Raw genomic sequence first — 21,377 nt, 5'->3', positions numbered from 1 at the left:
GATGGGCGCTTGTAGATGACGTAATCAGCCAGGGTAGTCGGCTCAGAAGGCCCGGCAATGTGCAAGTGGTGTATGCGAGGCCGCTGGGGGCTGGGAGCGCAGCCACGCGTGGGGGTGGGGATGGCAGCCGCCGTAGAGCAGAGGATGTGGGGCGCTGATTTCCGTACAGAACAAGGCACCCTGCAGTAGCGCGGTGCCTGCGGGGGGCGCAGCCATGCTCTGGCTCCCAGCGCAGAGGCTTATCCCGGCTGTGAAGGGCTTGTGCAGCTTATCAGGTCAGAGACTTTAATTCCTTTTAATGGCGAATCTCTCCCCCTCCTGGGGGCCTGGCACTCACTGCTGCGAGGTGCCCCCTTCCTCGCTCGAGGGCCTGTGTTTCTCTTCCCACTGCTGCCTCCTTTTTTACTCCATGCATTTAAGGATCCAGAGACTATTTGGCCTTTCCACTGTATCTTTAATAACCCAATTCAACACATTTGATTGTCACGATAACGTGTAAAATAGACCCTTCGGGGGAATCTAACTACAGTTAACTGTAAGGTCTGTGAGGCAGGGATCCTGTATATTTGTGGTGCTGTATAGAAATAATAATCACCAGATGTTCAAGATGACATTAATGCACATGTTATTTCCCTTTTTGTGACAAATAATGTGAGTCTGATATTTGTTTCCTTTTTATTGGTAAAACTGATGTTAAGGAAAATACATGTACCTCACTCCTGCTTTCAACATTGAAAATTACAAGGTTTGTAAAGCTAGGATATCCACTTCAATACAAAACCAAGTATTGCTGAAATCTTTTTAAAAATGTGTTTTACTTCCCATTTTAGAAGACAATTAAAACCAAGTATCAGTTTTTGGCATACTCCTGCAGTATCCCTTGAGGGATCTGGGCCTTACTTATACAGCACATGCATAAAAGGTGTCAAAGCACATTACAAGCATTAAAAGGCAGCTGGCAGGGCAAGAATCATATTTTTGAAAAATGTATTTAGTAACATAGATAAGGAATGTGATAAGGATAGAACTTTAAATTAGTAAAATTGAAAGATTTTAAAAGTTAAATTTTTGTGTCCGCCCTTTATGCTTTATATTTATGTACATTTAGGTTCAGATCCTCAAAGGTACTTAGGAGCCTAACTCCCATTGAAACCTTTGAGAATCTGGGCCTTTGTGCTTAGCTTGGAGAATGAAGAAAGACTAGTTAGCTTTGCTTCCTGGTACTCCCACTTGCACAATGAAGCAGTATTTAGGCCTGGTCTGCACTACGACTTTAATTCGGATTTAGCTGCGTTAATCCGAATTAACCCTTCACCCGTCCACACTACAGAGCCAGTTAATTCGAATTAAAGGGCACTTAAAATCGATTTCTGTACTCCACCTCGACGAGCGGAGTAGCGCCTAAATCGATTTTGTTAATTCGAATTAGGGTTAGTGTGGCCGCACACCACCGAATTACTGTGGTTAAAGTAATGGGGTAGTGTGGCCGCACACCACCGAATTAATGTGGTTAAAAACCGAATTAATGTGCTTAGTGTGGCCGCGCACAATCGAATTTATACAACCTGTTTCCCAAATTCGAATTATCTAAATTCGGATTAATCCTGTAGTGTAGACATACCCTTAGTTTGCAAAGACTGGAGCAGGGGTAGGCAACCTATGGCACGTGTGCCGAAGGCGGCACGCGAGCTGATTCTCAGTGGCACTCACACTGCCCGGGTCCTGGCCACCGGTCCGGGGGGCTCTGCATTTTAATGTAATTTTAAGTAAAGCTGCTTAAACATTTTAAAAACCTTATTTACTTTACATATAACAATAGTTTAGTTATATATTATAGACTTATAGAAAGAGACCTTCTAAAAACGTTAAAATGTATTACTGGCACACGAAACCTTAAATTAGAGTGACTAAAGGAAGACTCAGCACCCCACTTCTGAAAGGTTGCCGACCCCTGGACTGGAGGAATAAGTCCAATCAAAAAACCAAAAGCTTTTCTTTCAGGGTGCAGCACAGTGTCAGAACAGGTAGAGACTAGCTTGCCTTAGCCAGGCAGCACTGCTGGCGGGACTTTTAATGGCCCGGTCGGCAGTGCTGACCAGAGCCACCGCAACCCAGTACTGCACTAGGGGGCTATTCCAGCATAGCTATGTTGAGGTAGAATCTGTAGTGTAGACATAGACCACATCTATGCTATGGGGAGTGTAGTGGCATAGCTACAATGCTGTAGCTATGATGATATAACCCGATAGTGTAGACACAGCCTACGGTGAGGGAAGGGGTTTATCCCATTGCTGTAGGAACCCCCCTCCCCACGAGCAATGGTAGGTTGATGGAAGCATTCTTCTGTTGACTTAGCTGTATCTACATGAGGGATTCGGTCAGCATAGCTATGGTGCTTGGGTCTGGATTTTTCAGACCCTCTGAGCGCTGTAGTTTTGTGAACCTAAATTTTAAGTGTAGACCAGGCTATAACCAGGTTCCTTAATACTACTCTAGCAGTATAATAGGATCTTGTAATTGGCACTGCCTGAGGGCATGTCTACACTAGAAACGTACATCCACCTATGTTAGGTCGACTTACAACCACCAGTCATTACTGCGGTGGTTCATATCCACACTACCCTCCTTCTCACAGTAGTGCACATCCCCACCAGAAGCACTTCCCTGACTTAAGAGGGGCCGTGTGGGGGACTGAGAGCCTGGGCTCTCAGCTCCACAGGCAGCTCCCTGCTAGGAGCCTCTTCCTCCTCTCCCCTTCCCCCCGGGCTCTCTGCTCCCTGCTGCTAGGATTCTGACTGCCCCCCGGGCTCCTGGCGGGGAGCTCTTCACCCGGAGTCCAGGTGGTTCCCGGGCTCTCTGCGGGGAGCTGCCGGGAGGGGAGTCAGAAGCAGGGAGGATGCAACCTGGCTGCGAGTGGGGAGTCTGGGGGGCAACTGGCCTCTAGCTGGAGCTCCCACATGCCCCATGGTGACAGCCCGGCTTTCTTGTCAATTTCACTGTTCCATGGAGTTGTAAAATTGACAAGAATGACAGCCAACAGTCGATATAAGTAACCCGCAGTGTCTGTGTAGACACTAACTAAGCCCTACGTCTCTCGTGGAGGTGGAGTTATGATGTCTGTATAGTAGGGCACTTAAATCCGCAGGAGCAAGGCTGTAGTGTAGACACTGACATAATTAGGTCGTCGTAAGATGCCTTACATCGACTCTGGTGTAGATCAAACCTGAATGATATAAAGGAGAATTAAGGTCAGAGGGTCTAGTTGCTTGGTGCAGGAGGTGGCTGTGACTGGGAAGCTCAATTATTTAGTTAAGTCCCCACTAGCATTTGGCAGTCTTGTAGCCAGGCCCCACAGTAGTTATCCAGTAGTGAAAGACTATGATACAGACTTGCTAAAATAATAATTAAAAATCCAAATCTAGAAAGTTGTTTTGAGGATAAATAGATGATGAGGGATATTCTATGATATTAAAGTTATCATGTTCTTGTTTCTCTCTTCCTATGCAGTTCCCCAACCTCTCTGCACACTGCTAGTTCTTATTGTAGTTGTCTGTTTTGCCAGTGTGACTGGCTCTTGGGATTGGGGATAGGCTATGGAGACTTTCACTTCTGAATGACTAGTTCCAGTTCAGTTTAGGATGATAGTAAATAACTTAGTTAAGTACTAACTGGAGACTCTGAGGCAGCCTCCATATGAATACGTCTATCACGATCACACTCACTGGCCCTTTTGTTGGCAGTCTCAGTACAAAGATTGATTGCAAAGGCCATAAAAACTGAACTACCCTTTTCCCCCATAAGGTGGGCCTTTGAGGACATGATCAAAGCATATTGGCAGGATGATGGGGGAGGTTGGTTGACAGTGCTGTGCAATCTCTTTTTTCGTGGGTAAATTAAACATTTCATTTTTCCTGCATGTCTATCATGCACAGATAGAGGAGATTAAGCACACACAAACCAGCACCACTCTCCTCTTTCAAGCATGCAGTCACTGGTTGGTCAGTTCCAATGTACTTTAACTTTACGTAATTTATTCATCCTAGTCCAAGTTTATAACTTTGCTATATTTATTTCATCTGTAAATCAATCATTATTTGAGTTTGTATTTTAATGGTTTTATAGTCAACTATGCGAGCAACAAGTTGAAAAGTTAAGGAGAGTTATCATTGCAAGAAAAGTGGGATGAACAGTGCTAAGAGTGAGATCTTTAGAGGGTATATAAATTTGCTGTATGATACCTGGAAAGGTCTTTCGTCTTCATACCGTGCATTTCTTTTTCTTTAGGCTGCAAGTCCTGTTTCCTTCGGAGATTTTCCATCCAGCCTGCCCAGCAGAGGAAGATTCCAAACCGGTACCTGGGCCAGCCCAGCTCCTTCACACATCCACACCTTCTCAAACCAGGTAAGGATCCTGAGCCATTGGTAGTTAACTAGTGGCACCCGTCATATGTTTCTCTGAGGAAGTACCTTAGTTACCTGCATCATATAAAGGGGTCTGTAGCTTGGCACTATCATTTATATTTACTTTATTCCAGTAGTTTTATTCCTTGTGGAATTCTCTTGTTCTGAGACCGCATCTGATTCTAGAGAGAGGCTAGGTTCCTATACCCTAATCCATAGATTGACACATTCCAGACTTATTTTCCTTTCCGATGCAATCTTCCTCTTTCCACAGACACAAGTACTATAGACCTTTTCTGTCAGTGGCACTTCCTTAGCTGGCTATCCTGCCAATATAATCTAATTCATTTTTAGAGTCCTTTGCACACTCCGTATCACAGAAATGTTTCATAGACAATACTCCGTGAATCAAAGAGAAAAGGAAGGTTTTAAGAAGTGAGATTTAAAGAGGGGATGTGGCTCAGAAGAAGGGGTTGGGAAGCAGAATTCCAGATAAACATGACAGCACACATTTAAAGAGCACTTTCCTCCTTTCCCCCAACTATGGAGGGGTGTGTAGAAGGAAGAAAGGAAGACACCGGCATAGGTGACTCTAAAATTAGAGAGGTACAGTAGGGAAGAGGAGAGCAGATTAAGTTAGTGCACCATTGTGAGATCAGAAAGGTGTGCTGGAGATCAGTGAAAGTGAATATGTCAAAAAGTAAGGCATTAAGCAGATTTATAAGAGTAAAAATATATTTTTAATTTATTACAATCTAGAAAAGAGATGATGTATAAAGCTCAGAATTCTGTTATTGGTTAACAGTTCCCACATAATCAAGGCTGGTATTGGGAAAAAATAAGTTTATCGAATAGTTAAGAATTCACAAAACTTATTAAAACAGCTAGGATTGTAAATGGGTATTGATTTATTTAAAATAATAATTGAACATTTGCAATCATTCTGAAAGCCTAAAAATGAATAGTTAAGGCTAAAGGAGTTTACAAACTCTGTTGGCACAGCTGTAATGCCAGTGGAACTCCCAAATTGCATTAGCCACTACAAACAACTTTTAAACATCACCAGACTTGCAGTGACATGTATGAAGCCCACTGGAATGAGAGAGAGCATTCAGAATATCAAAATTCCATAGTGAATAACTCCAGAATTCAGTATCTGACCATAAAAGATATAGATCTGTGCACGTTGCCTCTTCTAGGGCTATAGAATAAAACAAATATGAAGTTTCTTAGACCAAACAGGTTTTAGGGTATGTTTTTATTTTTTCTAAAAGTTAGAATTTAATGAAAGTGAAACACTAATTTTTCAAAGTCCATTTCCTCAGAAAAATTAGTTCCCCCAAATTCTCCTCTGGCTAGAAACCACAAATGCAAATTTTTTTTAGAAAGCAGTTGTTGAAGGAGGCTGCCGAGTGAGCTAATACCTCACAACGAGTTGCAATTTTAATCATTGAGCCATTATTCCATAGTATAGCAAACAGGAAAAGAAGTATGAAAATAGACATTAGAATATGAAAAATAAATATATCTCAAAATAGGAAGGACATTAGCCAAAATACCCTTTAAGACTTGCATACTGTTAGTTGAAATCATAGTTAAACTAGTCTCCGGTATTTTTTAAATACTTAGGCTGTTCTTGTGTCCTCCCTCTGGTTTCAGGTTTCAGTGACAGTCTCTTGTTCTGTGTACAGTACTTCTTATTCTTTGCTAGTGAAGGATGGTAACATGTGAAGTTCCAAGAGAGAATTTGTATCCTTGGCATCATTGGAAGTATAGCTCCTTTTCATATTCAACAGATCCCACCTTATTAATCATTGGGAGAAATTAGGTCTTTTATGGAGGAGTTTTCTTTGCTCAGTCAAATATTCTGACATCATCCTGGAAGGCTTGGCTTGTTTCTAAATTGAGCCCCTTGATTGGTTAAATATTCAAGGACAATCTCTCTGTCTCTGATCTCATGTGGTACCTGTAAAACTGACTTTGCCTTTTACACTTTAGAACTAACTAATATATGACTTGACATGGCACCAGAATGTCTGTCGAAATACAACCTTATCTGATGAAATTAACACTAGACTTAGCACCACAGTGTTCTGTTCAATGTCCAGATGCCATAAAAGCTGATGGTTTCCAACAGGGTTAAAGTTTAGCTTGCTTTGCCACCACTTTTCCCCCTCCCCTGCCCAGTAGTTGTTGTCTGGCTTTAGTTTGCTCCCAGAATGCTTTGGGGTTTTGTCTAAGGTTGCTTGATCAAAATCTTTGCCCAGAAGTTTTAGGGCAGTAAAGTTAATTGGTTTAAAACAGTCTTTTTCCCTGCACAGTGTAGGAACAGAGTGAACCAAGGATGTGGATATCTGAGATCAAAGAGGCAGGATGGAGAGCAGTGGAAAGTAGGTTCTGAGGTCAGAACGATCAGAGGAATGGGAGAGCAGTGGAATGGGAGGTATGAGGTTAGCGAGATAGCATGGAGTTTTAAGGAGAGCCTTGAGCAGGAGGGGGAGAAGGTGATTATGAGATCAGAATGTTACTTCATCCATTTTGTTTTTCATTCATAGGGGAGGTAACACCGGGATTGTCACAGGTGGAATATGATCTACGCCGACACAAGCTGATGACTTTGATCAAGAAAGAGGCGCAAGAGTGGGGTGGGGTGGACCACACAGTGATTCTGCTATCCAACCCCACCTACTACATGAGCAACGACATCCCCTACACCTTCCACCAGGACACCAACTTCCTGTACCTGTGTGGCTTCCAGGAGCCTGACAGCATCCTGGTACTGCAGAGCTTGCCTGGCAAGGCACTGCCATCCCACAAGGCCATGCTCTTTGTGCCACGGCGAGATCCAAGCCGAGAGCTGTGGGATGGGCCACGATCAGGCACCGATGGGGCAGTAGCTTTGACAGGAGTGGATGAAGCTTACCCCATAGAGGAGATTAGACACCTGGTGACCAAACTGAAAGGTAATGGAAACGAGATGAGATGGAACCCAGGTTATAGGGACTGGATGACACGTTCTCTGCCACTGGTTCCAACCAGACCCCATATTGGGAGGCACATGACACTGGGAATGGAAAGAGATTTTCTCGTCTAAGCTACTGGTTGTAATCTGGCCCCAGTTTGGTGGTGATAGAAAAAAACCTGTGAATGTGGCTCTTTAATGGCATGTGGGTTAGTGGTCAGTATCCAGGTACTACTGAACTGATATCACTGAACACACAAGTGGCACTAATTGGTCCTTTGTTGTCAGTGTCATGAGAAATTAAGTAATCATTGGGCCACAGAGACTGACCTTCCTCCTCTCCCCTTAATATGGCCCTTCCATGTTACGGGGCAGTACTTTAGCACAGATGTTGCCTGTGGGATTCTTGCACTGCTGCTGCCCATACTGTATTGGTCTTTTACTAGAGGACTCCAGTCTCTAAAGGCTCTCAGCCCAGCATCTTCACCTGCATTAAATTCACTTTAAAAACCATATGTGGTGATACACAAACCCATCTTCACAACTCTTCATTTCCTGGATTGTGTCTGGTGTATTTGCTGCATCATACCTGATTCTATTACACAGTGAAGCTTATAAAAGATCACTCTTGTTAGACAACCTCCTGTCTTAACCTCCCCAAAATGTGCCCAAATATATTAAGTACAATTCTGCTCCACCTTTATTAGAGCATCGGTTCTCAACTGGGGGTCCATGGCCCACTGGCAGTCCGTGAGCCCTTTCAGGGGGACTTTGGGGCCCCATGGCTGAAACTCAGTGCCCTGATCCCCAGTGCCCCCCCTTCCCCCCCCCCCGGGCCTGAAGCCAGGAGTGGTGGGGTTGTAGCTGGGAGCCCCACCCCAGGGCTGAAGCCCTAAGCTCTCTTCCTTCCTCCCTCCCCCCTTGGCTGAATCTGGGAGCAGTGGGGCTGAAGCCCCAATGTAGCAAAAGCCCTGAGCCCATGGGCAGAGTTGGGAGGGCACAAGGTTGTTGCCCTCCCAAACTGCAGTGCCTTACCCAGAGTGGGGCAGTCTGGGGGCAGCTCCGCGCCCCGCCCCCCCCACACACACACTACCTCCTCTATCCCAGCCCTCCTCAGGCCTTGCCCTCTGGCCAGGTAGTAGGCGGGAAGCTGGAGCCAGGCAGTGTGGGGCAGCTGCTCTCTAGCTGGTGGTGGCATGGAGCAGGCAGCTGTGGCATTTCCCCGTCTGCTGCTGGTGCCTGGGGTTGTGGCTGCTCCTCAGCTCCCAGCCCCCTTTGACTGCTCATGCAGCTGGTAAGAGCTGCCCAGGTCTGGGGGACACAGCTCTGGGGCCAGCAGAGCCCTCGGGGAACAGCCACTGCAGGGGGAGCAGCTAACGCAGGGAGAACCCTCCTGGCACACAGCCCCTAGCTATCCTTGTCCCTGCACCCTGAGCTACCGCCCCACCCATACACAGCTACCTCTCTCCCAGCAACCTGAGGAGAGAGGTACTCTCCTACCTGCATATAGCCCCTAGCTACCCCCTACCTGCACCCTTAGCTATCCCCTGTCCGTACACAGCCCCTGGCTGCCCCCTGCCTGCACTCTGAGCTACCCCCTGCCTGAACCCTGAGCGGTTTTCAGACTTTGAGCTGAGTTCCCCTTTTGAGTTATATTTTTGGTTGCGTCCCCTCCACATCCCAGACAGGTGGATGGCCTGCTGAGGTGAGTCAGGAAGTGGAGGTGGCGCTTCCTCCCTGGACCCTGCTATGCAGAGATGGCCCAAGCCCCACCAACCCTTGCCCCTCCAAAATAGAAGTCAAACTATGCCTATGCCCAATGGTCCTTCCCCTGGCCTGAAGCCCCAAGTCCTCTCCGCTGGGCCCTGGATTTTTTATGGCATGTTGAGGGTGGTTCTCAGAAAGGAAAAAGGTTGAAAACCCCTGTATTAGATGACTATCTCTGTTAAGCAAATGTTTTTTGTTAGTGTTTTCTGGGGTCTCCATAGAAATGTTTTGATGAAGATAAGGGGTGTTCCACCCCTATCTTAACCTCTCCTCTTTCTTTTTCTCTGTATACAGTAACTCCTCACTTAACGTTGTAGTTATGTTCCTGAAAAATGCGACTTTAAGTGAAACGATGTTAAGCGAATCCAATTTCCCCATAAGAATGAATGTAAATGGGGGTCGGGGTTAAGTTCCAGGGAAATTTTTTTTGCCGTACAGAACTATAGTTGGGAGGTGCCTCCGCCTTACCCCACACAGGCACAGCCCACTGGCGCTGGAGACAATGAGGCAGGTAAGGAGGCTGAAGGTGCTGTAGGCTAGGAGAAGCATGGTGCGCAGCAGCAGCTTCCCCTACTCTGCAAGCACCAAGGGCAGGGGGCTCAACCCTCTGCCTGCCCATGCCACCCCTTCCCCCAAAGCCCCACCCTTAATCTGTCTCTTCTTCCTCCCGCCTCCTCCCCCTTTACTCCGCACGCCATGTCCTCGCTCCTCCCCCCTCCCTCCCCTGCCTCCTGCCTGCGGCAATCAGCTGCTTGCGGCGTTGGGGGAGGAGCGAGGACACAGCACGCAGGCTTCCCCTGCCTCCTGAACGCCACAAGCCAGTTGATTGCCGTGGACAGGAGGCAGGGGAGGAATGGGGGAGGTGTGCCACATCCTCGCTCCTCCCCCCTCCCTCCTGCCTGCAGCAATCAGCTGGCTTGCGACGTTCACTTGGCGCGCAGGCTCCCCCCTCCCTCCCCGGCCTCCTGCCCACGGCAATGAGCTGGTTTGCGACGTTTGGGAGGCAGGGGACGGGGGGGAGTCTGCGCACTGAGTCCTCGCTCTTCCCCCTCCCTTCTTAACGCCGCAAGCCAGCTGATTGCCGTGGGCAGGAGGCGGGGGGAGGAGGGGAAAGGCGCTGATCCGCGGGGTCTGCCAGCGGGCGGGAGGCGCTGGGTGGTGGGTTGGGGAGCTGATAGGGGGGCTGCCAGCTGTGGAAAAGCAGGCAGCCAGATGTTATAGCGAAGCATTGCACAACTTTAAATGGAGCATGTTCTGTAATTGAGCAGGGACGTAAGATCGAAACAATGTTAAGTGAGAGGACGATAAGTGGGGAGTTACTGTGTAACATTATGTTTAAAAAAACAAGAGAAGAAAAATGGAATCCAGGAGTTAGACTTGTTGTCCGTCTAGTTCCTGACAGCAGCCAGTACCAGATGCTGCAGAGGAAGGTGCAAGATACCCCTTAGTGGACTATCATAGAATAAACTGCACAGAGAGAAAAAAAATTGTTGTAGACTTCCCTTATGCCCCCATAGCACAAGAGTTTATTTCCCTTGTATTTTTTATCCTGTCTAGTGTGCCTGGGTGGTAAGTACTTTTTTGGAATTAATCAAGGGGGTTGCTGAATTGCTGGACATGTAGAGATGCAAATGTGAGGTCCTGACTTCTCAGTGTCATTTAAAAAAAATCCCATTTCAAGACTAGTGGTGCTGCTGATCCCAATGTTCTAGGCAGATTTCAATGTGGATAATTACATTCTTCCTGAGGAACTTCACTTCAGTGGAAGGCTGGAGACAGGGCATTTCCAAACAATCTATCCCAAAACATAATTGTTATTGACCCCTGCCCCAGCTGGTCATGAACAAGAGGTGGATTTGTCTTATGGGTTCTCCGTTGTGATCAAACAGGGCATCTAAGCTCAGGAATCTAAATTCTCATGCAATCTTGCAAGGTTATGTTTTTGTCATGAAACATTTCCCCCCAGTTTACTGTATCCCACTAGTGCAGCTTTCTCTCTGAAGAGGAAATGTATATGGGGAAAATAACTAATATTTATAGAAATGGCTATTTACTTATTGAGTGTATTCTTTTAAATTCATAAACGATTATTAAATCTACAAAACCCAGATAGACTTGTTTACTTGCATGTTACTAACCTGCTAAGATATAAAGAGATCATTAATATCATGTTACACTGAGGTCATACGTCAGGTATGAGGCCATATTACAAATCTAGGGGAAATTACCTTTCAGATGACATGTCGCATCTTCAACTTTTTCTAGTCTAGGAGGAGTTCGCTCATACAGTGACCACAAAATATCTTTAATATTAGTCTGTGTCTGTTTTGTGTGTCTCAGGTGAATCGAACATGGTTTGGTATGATTCTGCAAAGCCAGTGCACACACAGCTCCACTCTGACTACCTGGAGCCTCTGGCCGAGATCAAAGCTGGAAGCAAAAACCGCATCCGAGCTATTCATCATCTAGTACAACAACTCCGGCTGATCAAATCCCCTGCAGAGATTGAGAGGATGAAGGTTGCCGGAAGGGTGACATCACAGGTATGGGATGTGACCCCATCACGTAAACAAAGGCAGTCATTTCTTGAGCGTGGGGTAGCATGGACTGGTACGCTCATGTAAAAGGAAACTGGGTCGAATTCAGCTGGGCTGGAGTGGTAACTTTAGTCTTGCCTGATCTCCCTTCATGGAGGCACAATTTCTTGATCTCTTTGTTAACCATACTCTACTTCCCTCCCCCATATCACAAGGGGTATGAGGCCTGCTGCTTGAACTGCTAGAGTGCTCAATCTTGACATAATTCCAGTCAAGACAACCAAGGAGTTGTTGCATATTTGATGTCCTTTAAAAATGGTATCCACTCCAGAACAAGGATATTTCTTTGTGCTCCCACCATCTCCCCTGCTTCCTCATGCCATTCTTTCCCCTTCTTTTGCTATTTTCCTCTGGTTCCTATATTACAGACCAGGGTGAGAAAGAGGGACTGTCCAGTTTTCTTTACATCCTCATAACCTTGAATATTTTTGTCAAGGAAAGTGAAGTCAAAGGAGACTCTTCCCTCCCCTTCAGATCACATGCTAATGAAAGATCTATATTGTTGTTGTTTGACAGGCTTTTATAGAGACAATGTTTGCCAGCAAATTCCCAGTGGATGAAGCATTTCTGTATGCTAAGGTCAGTACCTTGTTGGGCTGTGGATGGTTCTGGCGAGGGCTGCGTATTGTTTTTCTCCAGGAAGAGTAAAAGGATCTGAGAGCTGCCTATGGCTGATGGGGTGCAGAGCTGTGAGTGGAACCCAAGCCCCTTCTCGCCCAACTTTTCTGGTTCCTCTGATATTCCCCAACAGCTGCAGCTCTGTCAAATCTACGCCTTTGAATTATAGCAGCAGAACGTTTTGAAGTGTACCATGGGCAATCAGCGGGCTTTCAACCCAGGACCTTTGATACTAAAAGCTGGATTTTTTTACCCATTGAGCTAAAGGAGTAACTCCCTAAGCTGAGAGCTGTAGTAAACTCTTAACCTCTTATGTGGACTAACCACTGGAAAGTGACTGACACTGCCAGTGTGGGTTACACATCTTTCTCAGAAGGCTCCTTGTTTCAGTGCCTTTGCTTCAGAAGAGCAAGATGAATGGGGCTGTAGCTTCTGGAAGGGTTACTGCAAATCTAAAGGGTGCTTTAAAAAATACTTGTGTAAGGAAGTGCCGGACATTCTATAAACTGGATCATGCATTTTTCAGAACCTCCCATACGTTTCATAAAAATTGTCTCTGAAGCTACAGCAGCCTATCCCGTTCCTTTTAAAGTGCAACAAGTGCTGTAGCAGAGCAGAGGGTATTCCTGGGGGTGACTTTCCCACCTGGGGAGTTGGGGTGGGATGGTAGTCAGTGTGGGAAGCAGCAATAAGGGGGGGAAAGGACAAAAAGATCAATGAATAAAGAAATATAAACAAATAAAGGAGACAGAAAAGACAGAGAGAAGAAAATAAAAAAGAAACAAAACAAAATAAAAAATGGGGGCTGAATCCAGAGCCTGTGGTATGTGCTGTAGAGAAGAGAACTCGCAGTGCATGTGGGTGTTGGTGAATTGGGAGTGTGCATGATGAGGAGAATGTCATAATACACTTTATCTAAGTAATGTGAGATTGGAGGAAAGTCAGCCTAAGTGGAGAATTGTTGGTGTGACGAATAGGGAATTCTGGGATTGTGTCTGAGGCTTTAGTGAAGATCCACAGGCTCTTCCATTCTCCCTTCCTTGTGCAAGGTATGAAAAGCAAGTGATGCATCACTGCCATATGACGTTTGTCAATTATGTGGAACTACTAATGGGGTTAGTACAGTATAGTACAGAGACAAGGCATTAGTGTTCTTTAAGGTATTGTTAACTATGAATGTCAGATGTAGTCTGTATCCTAATGATTGTAATATAGGGTATCACTAAGGGGGAAAGGTCAGAGAAGAGCCAGGAATGTGTAGGAGAAGGAGGGAGAGAGCAATGAGTTTTCCAGGGAGGAATAAGGCTTTCCCATTTAGGATTTCATTGCTCTCCACACTGATGTACTTCCTGTTGTTGTTTCGGCTAAGAACTAAATTTCTATGCCTGTACAGCTCTCTCTTTGCATGTCTGGAGAGATTAATATTGGATGTCTGCTACCCAGCAGTGCCAAGATCCAACCTCCACGAACTTCTGCTTTTACACTAGATTCAGTCCTGGGGGATTCTGAATATTTACCTCCCCCCTGCCTTGCAAGATGTAGTGAATATCCAGTTTGTCCACTGGTAATGCCTTTTCTCTAGCGTTTGAACCCAGAATATACCCAAATAACAAGTGATGTGATCTTAAATCTTTTTACAGTTTAGTTTATTACTCCTCCACGTATGTACAAAATTAATCCCAAAATAATTACAATTACAAACTGCCTGCCACAGTTCTATGCAAAATTACAATATCTTCTCCTCTGAAATAACCCTCTAACATACATGCAAAAAAATTAGACCTTTCCCTGAAACAAATGCTTCCCAGAAGGATTTTCAGAATACCTATAAATTACAAATTGAGGACCGAATCCTGCTTACTTTTCTCATCCAAATAGTCTTAGGGATTTTAGCAGGACTGCCTCTTTGAGCAAGACAAGCAGGATGTGGCCTTTGATGTCTGAGTTGAGAGGGGTCTGTCTGTGCTGATCAGTAGTACAGACTTCTCCTAGAGAAGCTGATTTCATTTAAGATGCGATTTTAAAAAACACCCTCCACCCAGATCTGTACTATACCATTTTCTACCCAAAGCATTTATATTGTGGGTATCATGGAGCATTTTGTCCCACACAACTTGGCAAATTTTAAAAGATGTTTGGTAATGGTACTTTTTGTACTTGTATAGCTCTTATGTCTGAGGACATTAGTTAATTCAGCTTCACTCTATTATCTACTTCAGCTTGGAGGAAGGTGAGGAGCAGGGATTTCTTTCATCATTGTGGCACAATAGTTGGGCATAACCTGTCTGAATCTGCTGATGTCTTCTGCTCTGATGTAAGATAGGGCACTCTCTTCATCAGGTACTGAGACAGGGTCACAAAAATAGATATTGATCTAAAAGTTAGCTGGTATTTTGCAATTAAAACACCTCCCAAAGCTAGATAAAGAAGAGCTTCAAAAATTTGCTAAGTTGTACGGGAAGTGAGAGCAATGCTTTAAAAATGCACAAAACCCCACAAAAAATGTATTAAAACATCATTGCTGTAGCATTTACGAACTCAGACAGAGAGCTCTTCTATGAGACCAAACACTGGGTTCCAGACACTTCCGTGAAAAATGACTCTTCTGCGTCATCTTCTGCTGTTCTGTGGAACCCTGGGCTGTTTTCATTCAGGAAATGCTGTTCTCGGTTTCATTTTCTTCTGGGTTACTGCCTTCTGCATAGACAGAGAGAATGGCCGTGGGGGCAGGAGCTATGGTTGCCCAGCACAGTTGCTTACTGTGCCAGAACTAATGGGCTTCTCTCTGAATTGATTGTTCCAGTTTGAATTTGAATGCCGGGCACGAGGGGCTGACATCTTGGCTTACCCACCTGTGGTCGCTGGTGGCAACAGGTCCAACACCTTGCACTATATAAAAAACAACCAGCTTATCAAGGTAAATCAAATGCCTTTCATGTGTTTAAACTCCAGTGTGCTGATATTGTGTCCATTTACCAGCCCCTGACCACTGGTTACACCAGGCTCACCTCTACCCTCGGTGCCTCTTTTGTGACAAGAAGTGCTGAAACAAATGGGGTGGAATGAAAGACTATTTACACAGCAATGGGAGATGGGAACCTAATATAGTTATCTGTTGTTGGCAGTAAGGCCAACTTCAAATCCATCCTTACCTTTTCACTATCTATCTTTTAATGCATCCGTTGCTATATTTTCTAAAGGATGCTGAGTTTCTCTCATAGGATTGCAAATCTGCTCCTGTATCCTGCATTTCTGTAGTTCCTGTGCAGCAGTCTAGAATGCTGGGTGGGTTTCTGACATTGTGAAAGTGAGAGAGTAGCACCAGTCACACTGAAGACAAAGTTGTGGTAACAAGGATGCTAGGGCCCCTCCTCTCTCACCTGAATTCTTCAGTCTTGCTTTACTTTGGTGCACAGTAAGCTGCAGCAGCAAATTTCTGCTCTTTTATGACAGAAAGAAGTCCAATTAAATCCATTTAGTGTGGCTGAGAAGGGAGGGGAAAATGTTTTGGGGTCTTTTTAACTTGCTGTTGGTGAATCTGTCTGCCTTGTTTTCCGGACTCCAAACCATTGACTCCTTCTCCAGCAATTCTGACAAAATAGTCTTAGCTTCACGCAAGTCTCTGGAGGAGGTGACTACATTATTATACTATATCTAGGACTCACTTTTCAGTAGAGCCTGTTATCTTGCCTCCTCATTTATGTAGGAGTGAGCTTCCTTCCTGGCTTAATCTTTTGTTGGAGAGAGTGCTAGTTGGGTCCTTGAAATATTCTTCTCACACACATGCATCCATGATAAGACCAGTCACTGTGGCAAAAAAGGCTTCTATTGTTACACTCTGGTCAAGGTCAGGCTTGCGAGTATAACTCAGACTGCTTCTGATAAAGTCAGTTGAGAGCACTTTTATTAGTTTTATGAGGAACTGATTATCATGAGGATACAATCATTAGCAAGACCTTTGCTTTGCTTTTCCTCTGAGATGTACCTTTCTGCCAACTGGCATGACAGTGTGTCTAGTTTGGAAGACATCCCCAAGGAAAGCCTAACTCCTCTTGACACTTCCTTCTAGAGGACTTGAATTTTCTATGTGGAAATGTGATTGAATCACTCTAGAATTAAGCCCCCCATTTCACCTACACTTTTGGAGAAGGTTCCCCCTTACAATGGAGGAAGAAGGCGGTCACTGTGTCAGGTAGCACTGTTAACACCTTGGCAACCAATTCCCACCAATTCCGATGAACTCAAAAATTGCCACTGATAATGTTAAAGTGTGGGTGGCTGCTCCCAAGCTAGACTCCACAGTGACCTCTTGTTCCAGAGAAACTTCCCTTCCCATAGAATGAAAATTGAGTCCATTAAAAGATCCTATCGTCTCAGACTGCTAGGTTCTCTTCATAGTGTCTTGGAGTTACTTCACAGAATAATTAAGTAGTGTCGTCACTGTCTCAGTCGCTACAGGAACAGGCTGTTTGGCATAGTGAGACTGTCAGAGGGTGGCCCTGCCTGGAGCATCCTCCAGCAGCCAAACAGGTGCACCTGCCTCAGTTTCCCTTCAGAATCCCCAATAACTCTGCCATGAATCTCTCACCTCATATTCCTCCTCCTTGGGGCTGGCTTATTACAAAAATAGTGCAAATAGTCCAAAACAAAAGACCCAAAACATCATCCATTTCTCACACGGAGTGTATATCGTCCTTCAAATCCCAAGCTCTTCTTCAATCCTCTCCTGTCCTTTTACCAGGACAGCCACCCACTTTTCCCAGTGGGAATTCCCACACCCTCTCTGCTAGGAGTTCATCCTTACCAGAGGAACATCCCTGACTCCCCCTGGTTCCAGCTGTTCAGTGTGGAGACATTTGTGGGTGAGCCCACCAGTGCTCCCCAGCCTTTAGTTGTCTCTGGCCCTCTCCTTCTTCTCTCCAGGTTAGAAGTCAGCAGACAACTCCCTCTGCTGCTTTCCAGCCTTCAGCCCTGTGACCCTGGATCTCTAGCTTGGGGAGGTCAGCCAGCAAACCTTTCTTGCTGCTCTTCTCCCTTCAGCCTTCCCCCAGGAACCTCCTACAGTTTTCTCCAGGGACCTCTTGATCTCTGGCTGTTCTGACCTGCCAAGCTCTCCCTCCCAGGCAGCTCTCGACTGCCTTTTTTCCTGACTGACTCTTCCACCCTCTCAGTTTCTCCCTATTGATATGGCTGAGGTGCCTTCTCTTAATCCCAACTGGGAAGCAGCAGAGGAGTCACAGGACTTAAAGGGCCAGTGTCACCCTTTGACAGTGACATGAGATATTCAAACCCTGATCTTGAGTGTCTTCAGCAAAACAAATTCTCCATCATTTACTCAGTTTATTTTATTATTCCCAAGAAAACAAGCAGGGGATCATCCCACATTGAACTAAAATAATTTAACCACTTGCTTACAGGAGGTTTAAAATGGAGTCCAAATGGAAAGTCAGACTAGCAGTGAGTCCAAATTACTAATGTAAATGTTCATAATATTTATCTACCTATACGGATAGCAGCTAAACACCAGGAATATCTAAGATTTTGCTTCATGGATTTCCCCCTAGTGCACAGAGAACTACACCCTCCCATTGACTCTGAGATCAGTGATCAGGGGGCCAAGTTCTGTGCTGGCTGCCATGCTGTGGAATGCCACTAAAATCACTGGGATAACACTTACGTAAGTCAATACAGAATTTGGCCCAAAGTTTCTACAGAACTGACTGCATGGTTGGCAGCCCGTTTAAGGAAGGGGAGGGCATGGCAGTTTCTCCATACTTGGACCCTGAGCTTGCACATGGTCACTTTCTGTGGGAGACACAGAAAGCTATTTGATGGGCACTGGAACCATTTGGCTGAATTGGACTAAAGTGAATAAAAGGTAAAGTGGATGTGAATGTGTCCTAACGTCTCGGCTTCCCTTGACCTCATGCACCTCAGAATCTCTCTCTGCACTGCTGTGGGCAGTCCCAGTCCCATGAGAGAGCAGTGAAGATAACAGAAATTGTTTTAAGGCTTCAGTCCCAAAACGCTGCCCTGTCCGAGAGGGAATACGCCTGTTGAGTCTCCTGATATCCTGTAACAAAGATGATTCCCTGGGCTAGAGTTCTTCAGCTGTCCCTTTTCCTCTCTGGAGCCCGTGCACGAAAGGGACTGGACAAATCCTTTCTCATCTCCTCTGTAAAACCCTTTCAGTCCTGATTATTATCACAGAATTCCTGTTAAAAGAGATCTCTCAATTGGAGACAGTCTGATGTAAAGTGATGACCACAGACGCCAGCCTGTTTGGATAAAGGTGGCTCCTTCCGGGTGCGGAATAGTTCAGGGGGCTGGAGTTCAGGCTTTCTAGGTATTGGCACCATTCAAGACTACCTGGCAGGGTAACTGAACAATTCAGCCATAGTTGCTTCTCTGAACATGGGGGACCTGGAATGCTTTTCTGTGAGGGGAGTCCAGTCTCCACTCCATCTTTGCAGAAAAGAATCCCCTTGTCCTAGGGGTCTCAGACACAGACACCGACCGACCCTTTCACAGAGGAAGCAGGAAGCTTAGCCGCTGGCCTGAGCCATGGTATATTTCTTCTTCTCCAGGATGGAGAAATGGTCTTACTGGATGGTGGATGTGAGTCTTCCTGCTACGTAAGTGACATCACTCGCACCTGGCCCATCAATGGCAGGTAGGATGCCCACAGATGGAAATGTGCCATGCGTTACCTCTGAGAGCGCGTGAGGATTGTGGTTGAGTGTGGGCATAGGTGCATTAATCTGTGATTAGCCATAAGCGTGTGTGTGTGTGTGTGTGTGTGTGTGTGTACGTTGTCTGTCTATGTAAGTATTTTAGTATACCCATCACTATGGTATCCCAGAGTAACCAAAATTACATAAAACAAACATTCAGGGTGAGGACCTGTATTCCTCAGCCTTTCCTTATCAGTCACTGTAAGAATATACATGGTTATTGTTATTTTTTGATTTTCCCCCTTAGTGCATCTACCAAAACAAATCTAAGGTTACAGAGATGGGTCTTGCCTTTCCTTGTGCAGGGGCTGACTCTGGGCATGTGAGTGAGGCGTAAGGGAACAGGTGTTTAGTCCAGGTGTGAGTGGCTGCCAATCTCAGGTCAGGAACGCTCCATTAAGTGTCCCTGTGATGGTTGGGTTGGTTCCAGTGTCTCTTTGCTCACGTCCTTCCCTTCAAACTGCAGCTTTGCCCTGCTCGGCTTCAGGCCAAAGATTCCAACCAAGAGTCCCCTCTCCTCAGCAGGGAGAGTGCCTGACTCAGAACTGCACCTGACCTGGGAACTTCCCATTTGAGGTGTGACCACCTTCACTTTCCCCTGGCTTTCAGGTTCACTGATCCCCAAGCAGAGCTGTACCAGGCTGTCCTGGAGATCCAGAAGTCCTGCCTGAGCCTCTGCTCTCCAGGTGTGAGCCTGGAGAACATCTACAGCCTCATGCTGAGCCTTATGGGACAGAAGCTGAAAGAGCTGGGAATCCTAAAGAAAAGCACCACTGAGAACCACCTCTTCAAGGTACTTTAATTCTCTTCACCCTGGCATCCCCAAACCAGATCTGGTCCCTATCTCCTTGCAGGAAAGAGAATCTGTATGGCAATCCATGCACAAGCCCTGTCGACTTGGGTTCAGGGCTCACTTCAGTATATGGCTCTCATATGCTGTTACAGCCTTGACAGGAACATGGCCAATAAAAATGTGAAGCAAGGGGAGACGATGCCTGTTTCTCTCAGCAGGTGGCAGCACAGCCAGATCAGATTGCATCAGCAGTTCTCAAGAAATGTAAAGGGGATGGGGTGGGGAAAGGGAGGTGGGATTAGATGTTTTGATTCTTTCTTACAATGAGATCCTTAGGTGGGGGAGGAGATTAGGGTGGTGCAGTGGGGTTAAGCATTGTAGGGAAGGATGAAGTGAAACCTGTGCAGCATTCTAAGCCTAGTTCTTAGAGAACATTTTATCCACATCACAAAATCACTGCACAGTTTGCTGCAAATTGGCAGACTCTGTTGATGAGAGTGGTCCAGGCCTGGAGTATCCAAGGGATGCAGAAGGTCAGAGCGGAACTATATTGGCGGAGCTGTTTGGGGGGGCCTAAGACTGAAGTATGTGGTGTGTGCAGGCCAGGAGTGAAGAGATTTGGCTACTCTATTGCGGACAGCAGGGAAGCTGCCTGCTGTAGGCTTGGCTCAAGCCAGTGATCATCATTCGTTTTCATGAGCACCCAGTTCCCCCGCAAACTAACATGAAATGGAGGAAAGCCCCCAGTGATGCTTTGGGCATGAGACTGATGAGCACAGTCCCTATGACAAGCACAAGCCATCCTGTTCCTGTACATCCCACCCTCCCTCTCTTTTCTTCATTATAACAGTCTTCAAGTATGTAAAAGGTTGTTATAAAGAGGAGAGTGATGAATTTTTCTGTTTAACCACTGAGGACAGGACAAGAAGTCCTTAAATTGAAGCAGGGGAGATTCAGGTTAGACATAAGAAAACCTTCCTAACTGTAAGGATATCTAAGCACTGGAACAAATTACCAAGGGAGGTTGTGAAATCTCTGTCATTGGAGGTTTTTAAGAACAGGTTAGACAAACACCTGTTAGGGATGGTCTAGAATAGAAAATACTTAGTCCTGCCTCAGTACAGGGGACTGGACTAGGTGACCTATTGAGGTCCCTTCCAGTCCTACATTTCTATGATTCTGTGTTGGGATGGAGGATCAGGGGCCAGGTTCAGTGGCTGTAGTAACAGTGTTTTCCTTCCTGCTAGGTTGTTCGGAAGTACTGCCCGCATCATGTGGGCCATTACCTGGGTATGGATGTTCATGACACACCAGACATGTCCCGATCGCTCCCACTCCAGCCGGGCATGGTGATAACCATTGAGCCAGGTAAAAGGACACAATTTCAACCCTGATTCAGTAACAAGTCACAATGTTGATGATATACTTTTACATAGCTCCCTGCACATTCAGACTAAAATGCTTGAGGTGCTTTGCAATGGAGTTAAAAACACATACTGTACTAGG

At 45.8% G+C, this 21,377-nt stretch overlaps 1 protein-coding gene across 1 annotated transcript in view; it reads left to right on the top strand.

Moving 5' to 3' along the window:
- Nucleotides 1-29: 29 nt before the first annotated feature.
- XPNPEP3 (X-prolyl aminopeptidase 3) overlaps nucleotides 30-21,377 on the top strand; it is a 22,804-nt gene continuing 1,456 nt past the window's right edge. Inside the window, exons 1-9 of the mRNA XM_024200409.3 lie at nucleotides 30-275; nucleotides 4,285-4,401; nucleotides 6,956-7,363; nucleotides 11,470-11,672; nucleotides 12,243-12,305; nucleotides 15,148-15,261; nucleotides 18,932-19,017; nucleotides 19,688-19,871; nucleotides 21,119-21,239. Of these exons, the coding sequence (XP_024056177.2) occupies nucleotides 215-275; nucleotides 4,285-4,401; nucleotides 6,956-7,363; nucleotides 11,470-11,672; nucleotides 12,243-12,305; nucleotides 15,148-15,261; nucleotides 18,932-19,017; nucleotides 19,688-19,871; nucleotides 21,119-21,239 (1,357 nt within the window). The 5' untranslated portion in view covers nucleotides 30-214. The remainder of the gene's footprint in view (nucleotides 276-4,284; nucleotides 4,402-6,955; nucleotides 7,364-11,469; nucleotides 11,673-12,242; nucleotides 12,306-15,147; nucleotides 15,262-18,931; nucleotides 19,018-19,687; nucleotides 19,872-21,118; nucleotides 21,240-21,377) is intronic.

The sequence above is a fragment of the Terrapene carolina genome, unplaced genomic scaffold (assembly GCF_002925995.2).
Source record: "Terrapene carolina triunguis isolate 2854851 unplaced genomic scaffold, T_m_triunguis-2.0 Scaffold247, whole genome shotgun sequence".
In the NCBI taxonomy this organism is placed as follows: Eukaryota; Metazoa; Chordata; order Testudines; family Emydidae; genus Terrapene; species Terrapene triunguis.
The sequence above is the reverse complement of the archived record's forward strand: the minus strand, read 5'-3'. Positions and strand labels throughout refer to the sequence as shown.